General features: G+C 42.3%; 1 protein-coding gene across 1 annotated transcript in view; it reads right to left on the minus strand.

Annotated features, from left to right (window-relative positions):
• CCDC3 (coiled-coil domain containing 3) overlaps positions 1–21827 on the minus strand; it is a 57714-nt gene that overhangs the window by 27661 nt on the left and 8226 nt on the right. The window contains exon 2 of the mRNA XM_053405757.1: positions 19691–19865. Within this exon, the coding sequence (XP_053261732.1) occupies positions 19691–19865 (175 nt within the window). The remainder of the gene's footprint in view (positions 1–19690; positions 19866–21827) is intronic.

Genomic DNA, 21827 nt, shown 5'->3' on the forward strand with positions numbered 1-21827 from the left:
GGATCTGAGGTTCCCTGCTTTAGCTTGCCAGCTTCCCTGGTTTATCTGGTTGGCTACTGTTGGAGAAAGTGTTGGGCTGGAAGAACTTTTGGTCTCTCTTTAAATCTGGGGTGATAAGTAATGTTTAGAAACTAAAGTATGAACATCCTGGAACATCACTCCCTTGTCATCTGCAGCTTAGCTACCCCAACTATTGTGCTTGTGAAAAGGAAGCCTGCTCTGTGTGACTGAGATACGCAAGCCCTGGTGGCATCGCTAAAGCCTTCTGGGGAGATCAGACACAGCAGATCCTTGGGTGACATAGTGCGCATTTGGCAGGATGTGTTTAAACTGCAGCTCTGTATAATTACCAGCAGCCTTAAGCAAAAAAGCAGAGTGTCTCCCCCCCACCCCCCGCTTATGAAAGAGTTCCCAGTTAACCCTTTGGAGGCCTAACATTTGTACAATGTTATCTCCTTGGGTCTGCAAATTGCACACATTCCAGAAGCGAAGCATTGTTTGGTGTGCTGTGCCTGCAGGCTAACTTCTAAGGAGGCTGCAGATTTTTTTGCTCAGCCACATTCAAGAAGTGGGTAGCAGTGATCTTAGTGCCTTTCACTTAAGAAACGTTTTTTAAAAAATCCAAATTGCATTTACTTTAGCTTCTCACAAACCTGTTTGAGATCTCTGAGAGTGACAAGAGGCATATAAGTAAGAGGTGGTCTGGTTGACTGTGATCTGACTGCCTTGCATTTTGAAGTCCAGGATATAGGAAGCACATCCCAACACTGAATAAACAGCTACTATATTTGCACAATATCATTATCCATATATTTATATTTCAGGAATAATATAGCACTACTTGCAACCATGTTGGTTGAACCATGAGGAATGAAGGGCACAAATTGGAAATCCCAACATTCCAGTTCCTCAGTTAGCTTGTTGCTGCCAGATGCCACTTGAGTCTGGTTGGCATTGCAAATGTAAGGAGTGGTGGCAAAAATGAACATGATTAATATCTGACAACCATTAATAATTAGTTTTCCTTTCTGAGGCTGTGTACACATTAGCGGCTTGCAGTGCAGTGAGTTTGTCCACCCCACCAGTACATTTCAAGTCGCTTTCTTACACCAGAGAATGTAAGAGGATGTTTGCAGCCAATGCCCATTACCTGATTTGCTTCCCAGCCCTGAACTCCAATTCACTGACGCTGCCATCTGCACATGCTCAACAACTGCCTGAAATGTACACACTTCAGCTGTTAAGTTGTGGATGAACATAGCAGACGACACAGCGATTCTTCAAACAGCTCTTGTTTATTCACAGGCCAGAACAGAACTGAACTGAAGGGTTCAGCCAGCCTGCTTATATAGAGCTCCACTAGAACGCAACAGTAACCATTTTCTGTAACTATCCAATCACTGAACGTCACTTTCAATCCCTTATTTGCATATGTGGACCTAAGTGAAAACTATCTACAGTATCCCCCTGCTGGCCCAGGGTGAGAACTTCAGTACATAACATCAGCTTAACCGTGGCTTCTGTTTTCCAATTGGATTGAGGGGAAGTGCCTCCAGAAGCTACAGGATGCAAGTGGGTACAGGCCAATGTCACGTGTGCTTGGCTTCAAACACCTGCAGCAAGAGTCCACTGGAGGAGGAGCAAGTGGTAATATGGAGACAGCCTGAGTATTGTCACACACAAAGGTGCATTTGAGCTTCTGTTGTACTATTTATATAACTGTCTGGTCACAGTTCATGTCAAGGTGACATGATGGAGACAGATGGATAGGTTTGAATCCCAACTTGACCATGAAACTGATTGAAATGGCATTGCACCCATCCCTCCCCAACCTGGTCTCCATATTTGTTTGGACTACAATTCCCATCAGCGCCACAGCCAGCACAGAGAGGAGAAGGTTGGGAAAGGCTAGCCAGCCCTATCTCACTGAACTGCTGGGAGGATAGAGTGGTACCACTGTCATACAGGCCATTCTGAGCATCTCCTTGGAGGAAAAAGTGGGATGCAATTCTAATTAATAATACACGAACACATGCAGGATAGAAAGTGTGCGGAAGGCATTTGTAATGCAAATTAGCATTCTGGTCAACAGAGGCTTTGCATTTGTATTACAAGGTGACGAGAGCACTTCAAAGCCTTCTCTGAAAACAGCAACATTGTGTGGGAAGAATCAGCTCAGGCAATCCCATAAATTTTAATTATCTTCATCTGTGAATGCAGATATAAATAAATGCTGCATCCACAAAAGGGAACATCCAACTGTAAAACTCGGTCTACTTTGGAGGTTGATGCAGATTCCAAATATTCATCAGAAGGCATCCATTTTTGCTAATGTTAAGTGGATATATTTCTAAAGTTAAGCATAGCTCATGATAAGCAGGTTATTTTAATTATGGAAGAAAGGGCAAGCACACGCCAGTAATATAATACATTTACACAACCAGTTTAAAAGGATCTTGTGTCATCCTAACTTTCATGGGTTCCCTGGGAATTACATGGTGTTTGTTTTTGGTTTTTTTAATAAAATATTTATTGAGATTTTCCAAAAAAACAAAGGTTTACAGAGTAAAAAGAAAACATATAAAAAGAAAGAAATAAAAAAACATACAAAAATACATAAAATAGAAAAAATAAAATAAAATAAAAATACAAAATACAAAAAAACGAATAAATAAGAAAAAATTAAAAACAAATCCATTTTTTTGTATCTTTAAACTCATTAGCTTGTTTCCTTGACCTCCTCACACCTCCCCTTTTTGTATTCCCATTTACATAATTAAATCAACAAATCCTTACCCTCTTTCATTTATCTTAACTCTATATCTTGACATATTATAACTCTATATTTTCATCCATTATCAATCCATTTTTGCATATTCTTATTAACTTTGTTGCTAATGCCACTTATTTTCAATCCAACATCATTTTAACATTCATTAATTTTACAGTGTTTCTGCAAATAGTCTTTAAATTTCTTCCAATCTTCTTCCACCAACTCTTCTCCCAGGTCTCGGATTCTGCCAGTCATTTCCGCCAATTCCATATAGTCCATCACCTTCATCTGCCACTCTTCCAGGGTGGGTAAATCTTGTGTCTTCCAATACTTTGCAATAAGTATTCTTGCTGCTGTTGTTGCATACATGAAGAAAGTTCTATCCTTCTTTGGCACCAATTGGCCGACTATGCCCAAGAGAAAGGCCTCTGGTTTCTTCAGAAAGGTATATTTAAATACCTTTTTCATTTCATTATAGATCATCTCCCAGAAAGCCTTAATCCTTGGGCACGTCCACCAAAGGTGAAAGAATGTACCTTCATTTTCTTTACATTTCCAACATTTGTTATTGGGCAAATGATATATTTTTGCAAGCTTGACTGGTGTCATGTACCACCTGTATATCATTTTCTTAATATTCTCTCTTAAGGCATTACATGCCGTAAATTTCATACCGGTGGTCCACAACTGTTCCCAGTCAGCAAACATAATGTTATGTCCAACATCTTGTGCCCATTTAATCATAGCAGATTTAACCGTTTCTTCCTGCGTATTCCATTTTAACAGCAAGTTATACATTCTTGAAAGTATCTTAGTTTTGGGATCTAACAGTTCTGTTTCCAATTTTGATTTTTCCACCTGGAAGCCAATTTTTTTGTCCAAATTATAGGCCTCTCTTATTTGATAATAATGAAACCAGTCTCGCACTTTATCTTTTAATTTCTCAAAACTCTGCAATTTCAATTTGTCTCCTTCTTGTTCCAAAATTTCCCAATATTTCGGCCATTTGGCCTCCATATTGAGCTTTTTCTGAGCCTTTGCTTCCATTGGTGACAACCACCTTGGGGTTTTATTTTCAAGTAAGTCTTTATATCTTATCCAGACATTAAACAATGCTTTCCTGACAATATGGTTTTTAAATGCTTTATGTGCTTTAACCTTGTCGTACCACAAATATGCATGCCACCCAAAAACATTATTAAAGCCTTCTAAGTCCAAAATGTCTGTGTTCTCAAGAAGCAGCCAATCTTTCAACCAGCAGAATGCTGCTGATTCATAGTAATGCTTAAGGTCTGGCAGGGCAAATCCGCCTCTTTCCTTTGCGTCAGTTAATATTTTAAATTTTATTCTGGGCTTCTTGCCCTGCCAGACAAATCTAGAAATATCTCTCTGCCACTTCTTGAAACAGTCCATCTTGTCCAAAATTTGCAATGATTGAAACAAAAATAACATTTTTGGCAATACATTCATCTTTATAGCTGCAATTCGACCCAACAAGGAAAGCTTCAAATTTGACCATATTTCTAAGTCTTTTTTCACTTCTGTCCAACATTTCTCATAGTTATCTTTAAATAAGTTTAAGTTCTTAGCAGTCATATTAACCCCCAGATATTTTACTTTCTTAACTAATGTTAAACCTGTCTCCTTCTGAAACCTCTCTTTCTCAATCGGTGTTAAGTTTTTCTCAAGAACTTTAGTTTTTGACTTGTTCAGCTTAAATCCTGCCACATGACCAAATTCTTGAATCAGTTCTAATACTCTTTTCGTACTAGATTCTGGCTCCTGTAACGTCAAAACTAGGTCATCTGCAAAAGCTTTCAATTTATATTGTTTGGCTCCGACCTGAATACCTTTAATCAGATGGTCCCTTCTAATCATATTTAACAAAACCTCCAGGACCGAAATAAAAAGCAATGGGGAAATTGGGCAGCCTTGTCGTGTCCCTTTCTCTATCTTAAATTCCTCTGTCATCACATTATTAACTATTAGCTTAGCCTTTTGTTCTGAGTAAATTGCACTTATACCATTTTCAAACCCTTGACCCACCCCCATCCCTTGAAGATTTTTCTTCATAAAATTCCAAGAAATATTGTCAAAGGCCTTCTCCGCATCTATGAAAATTAAAACTGCTTTGGTATTAATGTTCACTTGCAACTTCTCCAGAATGTTAATTATATTCCTCGTTTTGTCAGACAAGTGTCTACCTGGGAGAAAGCCAGCTTGGTCCTTATGTATCTCTTCCACTAATACTTTTTTTAATCTATTAGCCAAAATATCAGCAAATATTTTGTAATCCACATTGAGCAGGGATATGGGGCGGTAGTTCTTAAGTTGTGTCTTTTCAGACTCAGTTTTCGGTATAAGCATAATATAAGCTTCCTTCCACGACTCTGGCGCTTTTTTTCCCCTCCAAAATTTCATTACAGACCTCCTTTAGTGGTTGAATTAACCAATCTTGCAAAGATCTATAGTACTTTGAGGTTAAGCCATCCGGCCCTGGAGATTTACCCAACTGCATATTCTGAATGGCACCTTCTACCTCCTGTTCTGTAATTTTGTGGTTCAGCATTATCTTGTTTTCTTGAGAGTTTTTTTGTAATCCATTTGTTTTTAAAAATTGGTCTATATCAAACTCTTTCTGTGGCCCTTGTGTATATAACTGTTTAAAATACCTCTGGAAGCATTTTCTAATTTCCACTGGATTCTGAATGTTCTTTCCTTCCACTTCCAAATTAGTAATAGTATTGAGCTTTTGTCTTTTTTTCATTTGCCAAGCTAACAATTTTCCACATTTATTTGTTAGCCGATTCAAATGTCCTTTGTCTCATTTGTTTGATTTTCCATTCAATTTCCTGATTCATCATCTTCATATATTGCACTTGATATAACTTTATGTCTCTCAGAATCTCTTGTGACTTTGGTTTCGCTCTTAGTTTCTTCTCACCCTCTTTTATTTTTTCCAAAATTTTATCTTTTTTCTCATTTTGGGCTCTCTTCTTTATTGTATTCTGTTGGATCAGAAACCCCCTCATAACTGCATTACTTGCGTCCCAGATTATTCTTTTTTCAGTAATAGTATTCAAATTTATCTCAAAATAGTCTCTCAAGGTTTTTTGGGCCTTCTTGATAACCTCTTGATCTCTAAACAAGGTGTCATTCATCCTCCATCTGAAGGAACCGATTGATGTTAGTTTCATCTCCATTTTCACAGCATTATGGTCGGAGCAAGTTTTTGGGCAAATTTCCACTTTTCGAATCTTAGGTGCCAGTCCTCTAGTTATACATATTTGGTCAATTCTTGTCCATGTCATTTTGGCTTCAGAGAAGAATGTTCCCTCTCTTCCTAAGGAGTTCTTAATTCTCCAAATGTCAATCAAGTCCATATTGTCAGTCAGTTCAAAAAAGGTTTTTGGTAGTCTGCCATCTTTAGTTACAACCTGTCTCTGCGACTTGTCCATATTTGTAGATACCACTCCATTCATATCTCCCATCATAATAATGTTGTGATCCATATAGTCTAACAATGTCTCATGCAATTTCTTAAAAAATTCAGATTTCCCCTCATTTGGTGCATAAACTCCTACTATTAAAAAATTTTCTCCTTGTGATTGAATTTCGATTGCCACAAATCTTCCTTGGTCATCTTTAAAAACGAATTTCGGTGATAGGCTCTCTTTTGCATAAATAACAACTCCTCTTTTTTTAACCTTATCCGATGAAATAAACTCTTGACCCAATCTTTTATTAATCAATACTTTCCTGTGTAGCCTTATCACATGTGTTTCCTGTAAGCAAATTAAGTCCAATTGTTCCTTTTTCAATAAATGAAAAACTTTCCTCCTCTTCTCCGGGGAGTTAAATCCATGAATGTTCCAACTTAATAATTGCAGAGACATGGTGTATTTATTCTACTTTCCTCCAGCTGCTCCCAATAATTCCTCTTGTTCTGACAGTGGTATCACTTTTTCTAACTTGTCCAATCCCAAAGGTCGTGTACTATATCTAGTACTCCTGGTTTTAAAGCTCTTAGCTCTTCTACAACTTCTTTTTGCAGGTCTTCTTCGTGTTCTCTCAAGAATTTTTCTTTATCTTCCACTGATCTTATTTTAAACTTTTTCCTTTTAAAGGTAAAGGATAGGCCTTGGGGGAATTCCCACCTAAAAATGGTTCTATTTCCTCTCAACAGGGCCACCAAATATCCGTAGTTAGACCTAAGGTCCAAAAGATATTTCGGAATGTCCTTGAATATCTCCACTCTTGAATTGTTTATTTCCAAGGTCTTCTGGAAGTGCAGACTCAGTATTTTGTCTCTCTCCTCTTTTGATCGGAGGGTAATCAAACAGTCTCTCGACCTGTTCTTTCTCCCTCCTCTTCCAAGTCTAAAAGCACTTACTATCTTAAAGTCTTGCTTGTCATCCAAGTTCCAAAAGCCTGCAAATTCCTGTGTAAGAAAATCACTTAGGCTGTCTTTTTCAAGTTCAGGGACCGCCCTGATCCTCAGATTAGTCTGTTTCTCCCTCAGTTCAATCATGGACAAAAGCGACTGATGGTCCCCCAGCTGTTTGCATATCGGTGTTATTTTTTCCTCTACAGCCGCTGCTTTTTCCCTTGCTTCCTCTGCTGTCTTTCGATTAGAAGTAGATTCTTGCAGCAGTTTTTCAATGGATTCTGTATTGGAGTTCACCTTCTGCCCCAAACTGTTAATGCTAGAAGTGTTCTGGTCAATTTTAGTTGTCGCTTCAGTAACCTGTTTACTTAATTTTTCCAATGTTTCATAAATTTTGTTTAATACTGAAGTAAATCCCTCTTCAGAGGCCATTCCTTTTGATCCAGCTTGTACAGGATCTTCCCCCTGTGGTGCAGGAGGGCCGGAAGCAGATGCTCTACGCTGCTGGGATACTGCACTGGTCTGCTGTAATCTGACCTTACCCGATCTTGTTGTTTTTTCATCTATCACACTTTGTCTGAGAATCAAGGACAGTCCCACGGCCAAAGCTTGTTTTGCAGTGGAAATTCCCAAGCTAGTTGAGAGTGGAAAATTCCCCAAGTAGTTGCAACAATTTCGGTGTTCCTCTAGGGGGACACAGTAACAGTCAATAATATTGCAATAGAATATCTTTTCCAACTTTTCCAAAGTCCCCCTTCAGCAAAATAGGCAACAGTTTCAAGTCCAAAGAAGGCCTTTAACAAGTATCTCCCTTGCAGAGCTAGCTGTCAAAAAGTTACATTGTCCATAAATAGTGCGACTCCCAATACAACAGTTCTAACGATCCTGGCAATCCGTTCCCAGGGATTAAGCGGTGGTCTTTATTCCCTTTTCTCTCCTTCTTGTCTTTTTTTTTGCAGGCAAATAAATTACTTTCCCCTCTTCCCTCCACTCTCCTGCAATTCAGGGAGGGAATTCTTTTGCTTTGACGTTAGGATTTGAGACTTTTAAACGCAACTCTCCAGGTCTTAGCTTAAACAGTCTTTGCTTTGATCTGTATACAGAAAGCGGAAGGCGGACTTCCTGTTTACACCTTCCCGCTTCAGTGCCAAATTAGTCCCTTTTTTTCTTTGATCCCAATCTTTGAAACTTCACCTACTCACAGGTAGTTGCTTAGTAGCCGAATTGTCACAGGAAAAAGGTCAGCGCTCTCCAGCAACAGCTGCGCAGCTTCACTTCACGGAAAGAGCAATTGACTCTCAGCACCGCGCCGATCTCCCCGCTATGCTCCGGACCCGCTCGCAGGGTTCCCTCGTGATTTGGGGGGGCGCTAAAGGTGTCCGCCGAGTCCCACGGTCACAGGCTTCACCCGCCTGTGATTTCCGAAAGGGTCCCCGCTTCGCCGTAGCGGCAAGACCCGATTTCCGCGGAGCTTCTCCCTCCGGACTAGAGGGAATCCGCCATTGCCGATGGCGCTGCCTCCGGAAGTCTCGGAATTACATGGTGTTTGTTTGGGGTGCTTTTGGGAATTCTGTATAAGTGATCCACAGTACCCTCAGGGAATCGAAGAGGTTCTAAGCAGAATTTGGCAATGTAAAACAGGATTTTTTTGCAGTCTTGCAACTAAAAATGTATTATGCTATTAACAATCATGTAATTACATATCTTAGCACCAAACTAATAAACAAAACATAGGTGTACGTATCCATAAATGAAGAGGAGGAAAGGCACTGGATCCGGGTGCTGCAAGAGATCATATCTTATATAGCCCTTGGCTCCTCTTCTGCACCACAACATGTAATTTGCACACACAATTTGAGTTAAAGAGGAATAAAATGAAAATAGTAACCTTTAAGATCTAGAACAGAAATTATTGCAGAATAATGCACATAATCCCAGACCTTTAAATAAAAAAGAAGGAAATAGAATTAGGATATGTGGCATTTTATTTTCTGAGGAGGAGGCAATCATCTCCGTAAATCTCTTCCTCTACTGGTGTTGCCACTTCTTAAGGGTTCAGATTGATGGCGGTGGTTTTGAAAGCATAACAAGCTTTAAAATGTAATAAATGTGAGGAGCCTTTATCTGCCTTGTGGTTTCTGAGCCTTCTGGAAGACACTAACATCGTGTATTCTCCTTATTCTTTATACTCATGCCAGATTTGATTCTGGCTATCCATTTACACAAAATCTACTACCTTGCCACTGGCTTTTCGATCACTGTCCTTTGTCCCTTCCTTGCATTCCAAAGTTGGTTTTCAATACATCTAAGAACTTCCTCACCAAATTATTCGGCTGTCAGTAATTATGGCTTTCACAATATAAAAGGTCCCTTGTCTACTGCATCTCCACCAATTATCAGTACCCATATGTGAGAAGATTCGTAATGAATGAGCAAACATATGTCAAGGAGAATGCGGGGCAGAACTGAAGGATCTAGCTATGAAAGAGAGCTCCTGCCTTCAGGCCCTGCTTTGGGCTTCCCATGGGCATCTGCTGGGCCACTGGACCAGACAGGTCTTTGATTCCATCCAATAGGGCTCTTCTTATATGGTTAGATTCTCCAGACATTTCTGCCAAAGGTTTTAAAAACCTTTTCTGGGGTCCTATGCAGAGCTAACCCTGTTCACATGTTGAAGACATGGAATAATCATCTCATGCAGCAGGAGACTGTAGCTGCACACCCACTGCCATGTCCCCATATGCCATGGGCTGGTTGGATGCAGAGGAATGGTGGGAAGAAGGCTAAGAGCCCAGGGAGTGAAAGCTCTCCAAGTGCCCCTATTTTCCAGGGACGTCCCTGATTTAGAGAAGCCATACCAGGTTCTGATTTGATCCCGGAATGTCTCACTTTTCCTTAAGATGTCCCTATTTTCATCTGAGAAATGTTGGAGAGTATGGGAGTGGTGGTGGGGAAACAATGACTGGTCAGAGGGAGAAGACTGGGAAGAGGAGGTATTAGAAGCTGAAGGGGAAAGAGGACTTAGTGGAGAGGGAGTCTGTGGCAGAGAGGTCCAGAATCAGAGGCAGAAGCTGAATCAGGCAAGTGGGAGGAGGGAGGCCAAGAGAAAGAGATGAGTCAGGCTGGTGAAGAGTCATGAGTGTATTTTAGGAGTGTATTTTAGGAGAATGTATTCCCGTCCCCAGTGTACATACAAGGCAAGAATGATCCATGTAGACCAGAGGTGGGAGGCTTTTTTCAGCCCAAGAGCTGCTCTACCCACCCACCCCGACTCCCATAGCCAGAAGAGGCGTGAAAGGGGCAGAGGAGAGGTTGAGTTGTCAGTAAGCTCCACTGCTACAGACATGGTCCCTAACTGCCACTGAACCCCGGGGGGGGGGGGACGGACGTATATGAGCCAAACATACACGTCCCACCTCTCCTATGCCATTCAATCATTGTTTTCCCCTTTTCCCTTTTTGAGTTTCAAACTTCTGAGCATATTAGGAATGTGCAAGCAACTGCAGCATCCTGGTGCTGTGGTGAATCCTGGACGGATCAGCTGCACAGACCCCCCTCCCAGGCAGCCTGCCCTGGGACTCCCCTTCACCCAGATGCACAAAATGGGGAGACTCTTCCGATTTCAGAAGGCATCACCAATTCAGCTCAATGGCTCTTCCCCGTCCATGTGAGAATCCAGATAGGAAGGGGCTTTGCAGGGAGTTGTTTTTGCTCCGGTGGACCCCTTCCCATCTCTCCAAATCCCCTTCATCTCTAGGAGTCTAGTCTGGTTCATTTTAAACCACAGAGAGAGGCAAGCTTTGGGATAATACCTCTCTGCATCTCTTTCAAAGCAGGAGCCAAAGAGGAAATGCCTGCTCCACACACAGGTGGCAATGAAGAGCAAGGCAGCAATGCAAAGAAACTTGGCAGGAACCGAAGAGGTTTGGACACAGAGCAGACCCAAATGCTGGCATAGCCCAATCAACAGGGGTAGCACAACATTTCTGTGTTATGCAACACTATATCTGGCAATCTTTTATATCATTGCAAATGTTAACTTAGGCTGCATACTTCTATCATACTTCCACGGGAGCAAGTCCCATTGAACTGTTAAAGAGACACGTACAGGGTGGCACGCTTAGGCAATGGCAACTTACCTGATAGGAAGCCTCATTGAACTCACTGAGACTTACTTTTGCAAAATCATGCGCAGGATTTTGTTGCCTGATATCTCACTGATAGATGGGTCTGTGCAGCCACAGTGTTGAAGTCTCATTCATGCTAAAGAATGCATGGAGAGAAGCTTCTTGAAAGGGTGAATTGCATGGACAAGGTAATGATTGCTTTTAGTTAATACATAGACTATCTAACCAAAATTAAATGAAGGGGATGTTTCTTACTGAAAAATACAAGAGAAGCATTTTGGAGACTGCATCAAGTCCAAGTCACAGCAGAGGAATAATGGCAGGAGACACAGAGCTAATGCCAGCAATTTTGCTAATACTACATCATTGTGGTGCTTTTGGCTTTCCAAGCTAGCTGTTTTTATTTCTGTGAAAGCTGAGGTCTCCCTAGAACTGCCGCATGAATGCACTGGCCCTTGATCTTTTGCACAGCACATATGCCAAGTTTGTTTAGTTAAGAAGACAAAAGAACATCAGTAAGACCATTAGCATATTTATGAAATGGGCTTAGCTCTCAGCATGTCTGCTATGAACAGAGAGAGAAAGGTTTCCAGGTTTGCCTGGTGGTTTGGACAACAGGGTATTGCCCAAGCATCTGGAAAGACCAAGCCTAGCCTCTGCACTTTAGAGATGCCCTCTCTTTCCATTCAGAACAACATCTTACAGAGCAATCCCAACCCCAGCTGGTCAGGAGGGGGGGTGTAGTGGAGCAGCACATCCACCCCCATATCTGCTCACACCAGTCGGGTCAAAAGTTGGGGGGCGGGGAGCAGGGGACAGGCAAAACCAGCCTGATCCCCTCAAATAATGACCGCAACTCTCCTGAAGCAACTCTCCTGAAGAGAACCACAACTAAATGGACAAAGAGGTCTTCAATCAGAATCAATTGCATGAGGAAGTCTATAAAAGAACAGCAGATTATGGACAAATCCAGTTTCAAAAGCCCAGCAGCACACCTATCTTAAAAAGAAAAAAACACAACCCACTGTTCACACAAATAAGGGTTTGCTTGTTTTTTAAGGATTGGGCATTCATTGCTATATAGTCTTTACAAATAATAAGCAGCCACTGTGTAGCTGTAGTTCTTGACAGGAGATGTGAAAGTGGAACTAGCATAAAAAACACAGGAAGTTGCTAGAGAAAACATAAAGGTCCTCACATTTCCACACTCTCCCTCCCTGGTTGGGTCAGAATATCTCCTGACCTTTCAATCAGCATAAGCAGCTGTTTGACGACATAACTTGACTGACAGTGCTAAAAACCAATGGAGCAATCCTGTATTTTTAATTGATTGCTTAGTGCCCTGGCGTGTCTTCCTTGAGACCCTTAAAGAATGCTGCAGGGGCCAACTGGCCTTAATCTCTCTTGTGATCTCTCTGCCTCCAGGGCTGGGAGAAAGTGTGCGCTAAAATTAGCTGTGTGTTTTCATTAGCTTTGGGAAGATTTGTCCACATGTCTTTGGGCATACCATAAACCCCGACCCATGTAACTGCTGCAGCCTCTTGAAAAGTGCTGAGAAATAGCATCCACTTTAATTACTACAACTTCCCACTGTGGAATCTTTTATATATTCTGCAGAACTATAATTCCCAAGGCTCCCCAGCAGAAAGCCATAGGAGTTGAAGAATATTAAAGGAGTTAAACTGGCTGAAATTTCTATGTTTTTTTTAACAATTTGTTTTTATTGCTTTACTTCTTACAGGATAAACAACATTTATACATCAAAAGAAACTTGCCACCCCATAGCTATGATACAGCACAGATTAAAGCCATGTAATACAGCAGATTCTCTAATACAATAAAATAAAAACAGCACAACATCTGGAATCAAACCAATCAAAAGATTTTATATTCTATAGAAAGATTGCCTGAAGTTTCTAGCATAGAGATAAATGCTATTTGTTTTGTCTGGCTTCCAGGCTGCAGTGTGTGTGTGTGTGTGTGTGTGTGTGTGTGTAAGGAAAAAAATTACAATACCCAGAAATGTGGGGAAAATGTGCTTCAAATGTGCTTTAAAGCATAGTGTGTACACAGCCTGTGATTAAGAGCCAATTGGCCCATGCAGCAAAATCACATGCTACCACTTCAGCCTGCCAGAAAGGAGTGTCATGTTTGTGTGCCCTTGAGGGTGTGTAGTCCGCATGGACCTACAGTGGTACCTCTGGATGCAAACGGGATCCGTTCTGGAGCCCCATTCGCATCCTGAGCAGAACGCAACCCACGTCTGCTCATGCACGGGTCATGATTCGCCGCTTCTGGGCATGCGTGTGACGTCAATTTGAGCATCTGCACATGCGCGAGCGGCAAAACCCAGAAGTAACCCATTCCATTACTTCCAGGTCGCCGCAGAACACAACCTGAAAACGCTCAGCCTGAAGTGTCTTTAACCGGAGGTATGACTCTACTAGTGTGGAGTAACTGCCTCTCAGTCTAACCTGCCTCCCAGAGTCGTTATGAGGATAAAATAGGGGGAAGAATCTCCTTGAAAGAAAAGTGGGACATGAACGTAATAATGGCATAACCGTCAACTGTCCCGATTTGAGCAGGACATACTGGAATTACAGAAGCCATCCTGGTTTCTGACTGGATCCCAGGATGTCCCATTTTGGCTCCCATGACAGCATGGCCCTGAAAGATGGGCGTCCCAGTTTTCCTCTGCAGCATGTTGGAGGGTATGAAGACTAGCCCGGGTAGCCAGTTGCTATGTCCAGGACAGAAATATTAGCAGCAATCAAATACAGGGCTCCCCAGCACTGCAGCCAAATGAAACTGTCCAGAAAAAACAAAAATCCTGCAACACGTTATTTTGATGCATGCTTTGATTGACGCTTATGGACACCCCTTAGATCCCCTTTTACCCTGACAGCTGCATACGAGATGATGGATTAATTTTGCCCTCTAACTTGATTGCTCAAAAGGAGCACAACTGCTAACACTTAAGGTGTTTACTAGGCAGTGACGGATGACTACCATCCATGCCTCAGGAGAACAACAGGGTCCCTAAAATATCTAGCCAACAAGCTCCCAACCAGCAAACTCATTCCAAAAAGAGGTTTTTGTTATATTGACTTATTTTAAAATACTTGCCACCTACCCTTCATTGTTACAGGCAATCTCAGAACAAACTACCAAACTTAAAATGAAACAGGTTCTAATTTCCGCCAAGCTCATTGCAAAACACAAAAAAAGGAAAGTGCTCATTTGTGATGATTCCTTCCAGAGGCATAAATTTGTGGAACCACAGAAGCAGCTTTTTCCTTAGCCTTTTCCATGGTGTGATGGTGCTGTTAGGAAGAGGATAGTCTTGTGGTGTTTGCGCTTGCTGCTGCTGCTGCTTTCTTTCACAGGCAACATGAATATTCATACTGTATAGTAAGGAAATGCTTACTATAAGGGAAACTCAAATGTTTAGCAAAAACTTTGTTTAACAAAACATTTGCTGCTATACTCCATGGAAGGAGTCTTGCTTTTTTAAAAAATCATGTTTTTAAAATTAAAGAATATACACATACCTCCTCCCCCGCCCCTTGCAGTCTGACAAGGGACAGCCCAGAAGTCAGCTATATCTTCCTACATAGCAATGAGCCCTGGGAGCTGTAGTCCAAACCATCTGGAGGAAGTCAGGTTGACTATATTCCAATACTGAACTGGGCTTTCTGAGTGTCATGGCTTATGTATCAAAAACAGCAGCACCATGCGCAAAAAGGAGGTATCAGCCACCTTGAGGGGAACCCCAAAGTTTGCAGTACTCCAAAAAGATGTTTAGGTTTCTCACCCTAAGGGGGGAAGGGGTACCAAAAGCATCCACCATGAGGACTGATCATGCTCAGATGCTGACTGACAGTTTATAGGTGGCAGAAAACAAGGGGCAGATGGAATGGACTATCCAGGAAGAAGGTTTGGCTGGCTGAGTGGCTGGAACATAAAAAGAAACACTCCACACTGCAGCATTTTGTTGCAGGTCCCATGTGTGTGTGTGTGTGTGTGTGTGTGTGTGTGTGTGTGTTACAATTGTAAGTAATTCTTACAATAGCCTTGCAAAGTACAATTATTCCTAATACTGCGGATGGAATGCTTTGGCTAAAAAAATTATTGCCTCTCTGATGAAGTTGCTTTGTGGATGACAGGAGTTTTAGGCTGGGAACCATACATTGGAAGCCCATTTCTCCTCTGCTGAAAAAGGAATCCTTGGAACTGTAGTTTACCCCCCACAGAGCTACAGTTCCCAGCACCCTTAAATTACTGTTCTCAGTGTGCTACCAACCCTACCCTGGAATCTGCCCCTGAGAAATATGATGTAGGTACTTCTTATGGTAAGTCATACACTGAATCCACTTTTTAAATGTCTGCGCAAAAATATTCTTGAGTGCAGGACATAACACGTTTAGAAATGAGCACTAAAATCTATCCAATGTTTTCATTATTCAAGGAAAATATTTGCAAAAGGAAGAAAGGAGCATGGCCAATGTGCTTTAAGAACTACAAATATGTGCCTCAAAGCCACTATTTAAATATCAATTCAAGCAGCCATTTCCCTGCTCTATAATCTGCTCGCAGCTGCAAGAGGTCAGGGAGCAAGACAGCTGCGATTCAGCTTGTAACACATTTGTTACTCAGTTTCCAAGGTTGCCATTGGGGGTTTTGACATGTGTTCTTCCATTAGGAGAGTTAGTGTGCCTGATTCATTTCTAATACAGAGCCATAGCACCTTATGGTACGATTCCCCCCAGGAGAGCTTTGGAGGACAGCAGATGACAAATAATGAGCAGACCTGGATTTATTAATTCTGGATTCATTATAAATTGGGAAGGCGAACGATGTTCTCTTCTTCCTCTCCACACACCTTGTCTAAATGTTTAGACTGCAAGGAACCTGACATGTCTTTTTTACTGCTGTACTACATAAAGTGCCTACATAAATTACTACATAAATAAGCAGACCACAACAGTTCTTTCACTGAGTTCCAAGCGTTTCTCCCTATTTCTCCGAACCCTTGGTTTCCCTGATTTAGGGGGAGAAGGGAGTATATTGAAATCAGATGGCATAAACATTCCCACAACTGGTATCTGTTCCAAAAACATGTTGATGAAAAAATACGTCAGATGTCTGCAACCCTCAAGGTTGCAGCATGCGGTAGCAGCCACAATAAGGGGGAGATGATAAAAGGGAAGATGGACCCTTTGCCATTCACTGTGGCCCTATCTGCACAACACATGTTAAAGCAGAATTAGTCTCCATTTTCTTTTCTCATCATTGTTGTTTTGTTTTTTTACAGCGTGTTTTTACTGTTTAAAAGGAAGGCTTGACAATGAGGCAATGTATATTGAAATCTCACAAACCAGAGAAGTGGCTACATACGCTTTCTTGCTGCTGAGCATGGTCCCACATAACTCCTTGCCCCTTCCCAGCCATGACAAGCAAAAATAGAAACTTCATAAATTGTGTTTTTATTTTGTATTTTTATCTTGTGAACCACCCTGAGATCTACAGATGAAGGGCACTATACAAAGTTAACAAATACAACAACAACAAATGTAACAAACAAAATAAATGATGCAAAATTAGTGATCAAAGTAAGGCAGCCTTGAATGAAATCCAAAAGCTCCACCTCTTCCCAAGTCATGTCTCCCCACCCATTCTGAAAGTAGGAGCTATGGCCGCTGTAACAATAGGATGATGTAGTGGTTAGATTGAGGTGCTACCCAGAGGCGGAGCTAGCTGCTCTGGCGCCCGGAGCAGCACACATGCTGTGCACCCAGGGGCAGGGCGAGCCACCCGTGGGGGTGGGGCGAGCGTCCCAGGGGGCAGGGGGATGTCACCCCCCCGGATGACAGCCTGGGCGGGCCACACCTACTGCATCCCCCTTCCTCCGCCAGTGGCGCCACCTGCACTCTACATTTCAACCAGTATCATACCATGTGGCTTCCCCCAAAGACTCCTGGGAACTGCAGTTTGTTAAGCTGCTGAGGGTTGTTAGGAGAAGACCCCATTCCCCTCACAGAGCTACAATTCTCAATTCCTTTTCCAGGTAAATTGTAGCTCTGTGAGGGGAGGGGTGTCTCAGCACCTTTAACAAACTACACTTCCCATGATGCTTTGGGGAAAGCCATGGCTGGGAGTTTGTTAAGAGGGAGATAGTAAAAGCACAACTTCAGGCAATACCAATGAGACGGAAACATGGAAGGTGCCTAAAGAAGCCAGGGTGGCTATCTAAAGAACTTTTAACTGAGTTAAGATTAAAAAAGGATGTGTACAAAAAATGGAAAAGGGGGGAAACCACCAAAGAGGAAGTCAAACAAATAGCCAGCATGTGTAGACACAAAGTCAGAAAAGCTAAAGCACAGAATGAACTCAGGCTTGCTAGAGAGGTTAAAAGCAACAAAAAAGGCTTTTATGGGTATGTTCGTAGCAAAAGGAAGAACAAAGAAACAGTGGGGTCACTCAGAGGAGAAGATGGTGAAATGCAAACAGGGGACACAGAAAGGGCTGAACTCCTCAATGCCTTCTTTGCCTCAGTCTTCTCCGATAAGGAAAACAATGCCCGACCTGAAGAATTTGGAGCAAATGATTCAGCAGAGGAAACACAGCCCAGAATAACTAAGGAGATAGTACAAGAATACTTGGCTAGTCTAGATGTATTCAAGTCTCCAGGGCCAGATGAACTGCATCCAAGAGTATTAAAAGAACTGGCAAATGTGATCTCAGAACCACTGGCAGTCATCTTTGAGAATTCCTGGAGAACAGGCGAAGTCCCGGCAGACTGGAGGAGGGCAAATGTTGTCCCTATTTTCAAATAGGGGAAAAGAGAGGACCCAAATAATTACCGCCCAGTCAGTCTGACATCAATACCAGGGAAGATTCTGGAGCAGATCATTAAGCAAACAGTCTGTGAGCACCTAGAAAGGAATGCTGTGATCACCAATAGTCAGCATGGATTTCTGAAAAATAAGTCGTGTCAGACTAACCTGATCTCGTTTTTTGACAGAATTACAAGCCTGGTAGATGAAGGGAACGCAGTGGATGTAGCCTACCTTGATTTCAGCAAGGCATTTGACAAGGTGCCCCATGATATTCTTGTAAAGAAGCTGGTAAAATGCGGTCTTGACTATGCTACCACTCAGTGGATTTGTAACTGGCTGACTGACCGAACCCAAAGGGTGCTCATCAATGGTTCCTCTTCATCCTGGAGAAGAGTGACTAGTGGGGTGCCACAGGGTTCTGTCTTGGGCCCGGTCTTATTCAACATCTTTATCAACGACTTGGATGATGGACTCAAGGGCATCCTGATCAAATTTGCAGATGACACCAAACTGGGAGGGGTGGCTAACACCCCAGAGGACAGGATCACACTTCAAAACGACCTTGACAGATTAGAGAACTGGGCCAAAACAAACAAGATGAATTTTAACAGGGAGAAATGTAAAGTATTGCACTTGGGCAAAAAAAATGAGAGACACAAATACAAGATGGGTGACACCTGGCTTGAGAGCAGTACATGTGAAAAGGATCTAGGAGTCTTGGTTGACCACAAACTTGACATGAGCCAACAGTGTGATGCGGCAGCTAAAAAAGCCAATGCAATTCTGGGCTGCATCAATAGGAGTATAGCATCTAGATCAAGGGAAGTAATAGTGCCACTGTATTCTGCTCTGGTCAGACCTCACCTGGAGTACTGTGTCCAGTTCTGGGCACCACAGTTCAAGAAGGACACTGACAAACTGGAACGTGTCCAGAGGAGGGCAACCAAAATGGTCAAAGGCCTGGAAACGATGCCTTATGAGGAACGGCTAAAGGTGCTGGGCATGTTTAGCCTGGAGAAGAGGAGGTTAAGGGGTGATATGATAGCCATGTTCAAATATATAAAAGGATGTCACATAGAGGAGGGAGAAAGGTTGTTTTCTGCTGCTCCAGAGAAGCGGACACGGAGCAATGGATCCAAACTACAAGAAAGAAGATTCCACCTAAACATTAGGAAGAACTTCCTGACAGTAAGAGCTGTTTGACAGTGGAATTTGCTGCCAAGGAGTGTGGTGGAGTCTCCTTCTTTGGAGGTCTTTAAGCAGAGGCCTGTCAACCATATGTCAGGAGTGCTCTGATGGTGTTTCCTGCTTGGCAGGGGGTTGGACTCGATGGCCCTTGTGGTCTCTTCCAACTCTATGATTCTATGATTCTATGATTGTTTGAAGTGGTATGACACTGCCTAAAATGCATGGTGTACGTGGGGCCAGTGTTGAAGCTCCCTGTCATAAGATAGTGTGGAATTTGACTAATAAGATGTTCCTCTCAAACACAGGACTAAAAGCAAAGCCAGCTCAACTGATCATAGTCACCTCCTGGGAGAACACAACACCCAAAGTGCCTTACCCTGCTGTCCTCTTGTATCTCCCAGTCACTAGAGAAGGCCATGGAATGCTGTCCTTGAGTGCAGTTGGAAAACTGGAAAAGGCTCGAAAACATCCGTCTGTTTTCTTGGGTATCTGGAAATATTGCATCCTGGAAATTTACTCCATGTGGAAGGAGGTTATAATTCTCATCCATTCTGAAAAAGAAAACCAGGGATAAACATTGAGTAACTTGCAGCACAAGTCATCCATCTCTATATAGTGTAATGAGATTGACTTTCAGCAAGGCACACACTGGTTGACACATCATGATAAGCCATTATGACTGAAACCATGGTTTATTGCGAATGTCCTGCAGGGTCTGGACAGCTCAAATGAGCCATACCATGGTCTGCTGCGTCACCCAACCCAAATTGTATTCTTCCTGATTTATTTCTGTTTTGCACCCGGTGGTTTGCTTGGACTAACACAGCATGGTCCAGGTTCAGGTGAGAAGTGGGAGAACCCACACAACTATAGTTCAGCAGGACATGCCCCCCCTTTCTATCTTGCACTTAAATACCATTTTTGTACCAGGTAAAGTAATTTTTAGCCCCCCGATCCCCCGACCTGTCCCATATTTTGCCTGACTTGTCCTTTCTTTTGCCCGACCAAAGGTGGCAACCCTAGTTCATACGGAATGGGGAGAGGCAGTCCTTGAGGTATTGTGGTCCTGAGCTGTTTAAGGCTTTATAGGTAATTAAAGATGGCATCAGGTTGGTTTCCCTTAGCTACAATAGTACTTCCTAGACTGGCATCAGTAGTCACATGGGAAGGACAGTGCTAATAGAGGGGTGTTTGCTCACAATTCCTATGTTTAGCAAGGCAATGAAGGGCTGGTCCATTGGGGGGGCACAAGGAAAACAGCTTGCATATTGCCCATTTTGCTCCATTGACACATTCTGAGAAACCCGCTGAAAGGTTCTGTGCCATTTGAACTCTTTCCCAACAGGTGAGAATATTAATGCTAGTTGTGTTTCCATGTCCTAGATGGGCCTGGCGTTGGTAGATCAGAGTGAGTGATATGAAGAATAATCACATGGGGAGAGAGAGGCATATGGGCCCATTGGGAAGAGAAAAAGGGGCCTGACCCATATTTGTGGCTTTAACAACAGCTTGGAATGCTTATTTTCACTGTTGGGAAATAAGCAGTGTCACCTGTTAATATCTGCACATAAAAACTACTCCCATCTTTGTCTCAACATTTATTCCCTCTTGCCCTTATATTTCTGTTTTCAGCCCTTGAAAATGGCAAATAACATAGCGGATCCCACCTCTCTGGCTACCAGTTGTGGCGGATCCCACCTTCATATAATAATAATAATAATAATTTATTATTTGTACCCCGCCCATCTGGCTGGGTTTCCCCAGCCACTCTGGGCAGCTTCCAACAAAGATTAAAATATATTCTAATTATAACCACTATGGGTTATCTGATGGTTTTTGTGTGAAGGTAAAACTAGATACTTGAAGATTCAAAGAAGTTGGACAAATAAGAAAGATTTATTTTAGAGAACAAAGTTGGTAAAACAAAGGATGTATCAAGAGATAATGTGTTTTCAGGAAACAGTTAACTTATTAATAATTATTATTATTATAATTACCGTGGCTACCGTACGGTTAGCACTCTGGACTCTGAATCCAGAGATGCGAGTTCAAATCTCAGTGGAACGTAACTTTTCATCAACTGTGTGGATAGCTCAGTTGGTTACAGTGTAGTGCTCTTGCGGATTTGATTCCATATGGGACACTTGCATATTCCTGCATTGCAGGGGGCTGGACTAGATGATCCTCAGGGTCCCTTCCAACTCTACAGTTCTACGATTCTATACTAAACTCTAGCGGGTGTTTCAGGCTTCTAAACAAGGTAGTAAACATGGAGCTTCTTTTCAACTTCAGCAGCTTATTTTCAGTTAATACCCTTCTGTTCAGTGTTACAGGTTTCCGCCCTAGATGGTCGGTGCTCAGCTTCTCTCCCCTAATTTCACTTCAGTTCCTTCACTTAGTGGTTGTGTAGGTGTTTCAGCTTAACACTTTGGCTCCTAGACAAGGGGGGACTTTCCATCAGTTTCCCAACCTTTCCTCACTCCCACTCCTGAGGTACTTCCATCCCAGGGGAT

The sequence above is a fragment of the Podarcis raffonei genome, chromosome 10, assembly GCF_027172205.1.
Source record: "Podarcis raffonei isolate rPodRaf1 chromosome 10, rPodRaf1.pri, whole genome shotgun sequence".
Classification (NCBI taxonomy): domain Eukaryota; kingdom Metazoa; phylum Chordata; class Lepidosauria; order Squamata; family Lacertidae; genus Podarcis; species Podarcis raffonei.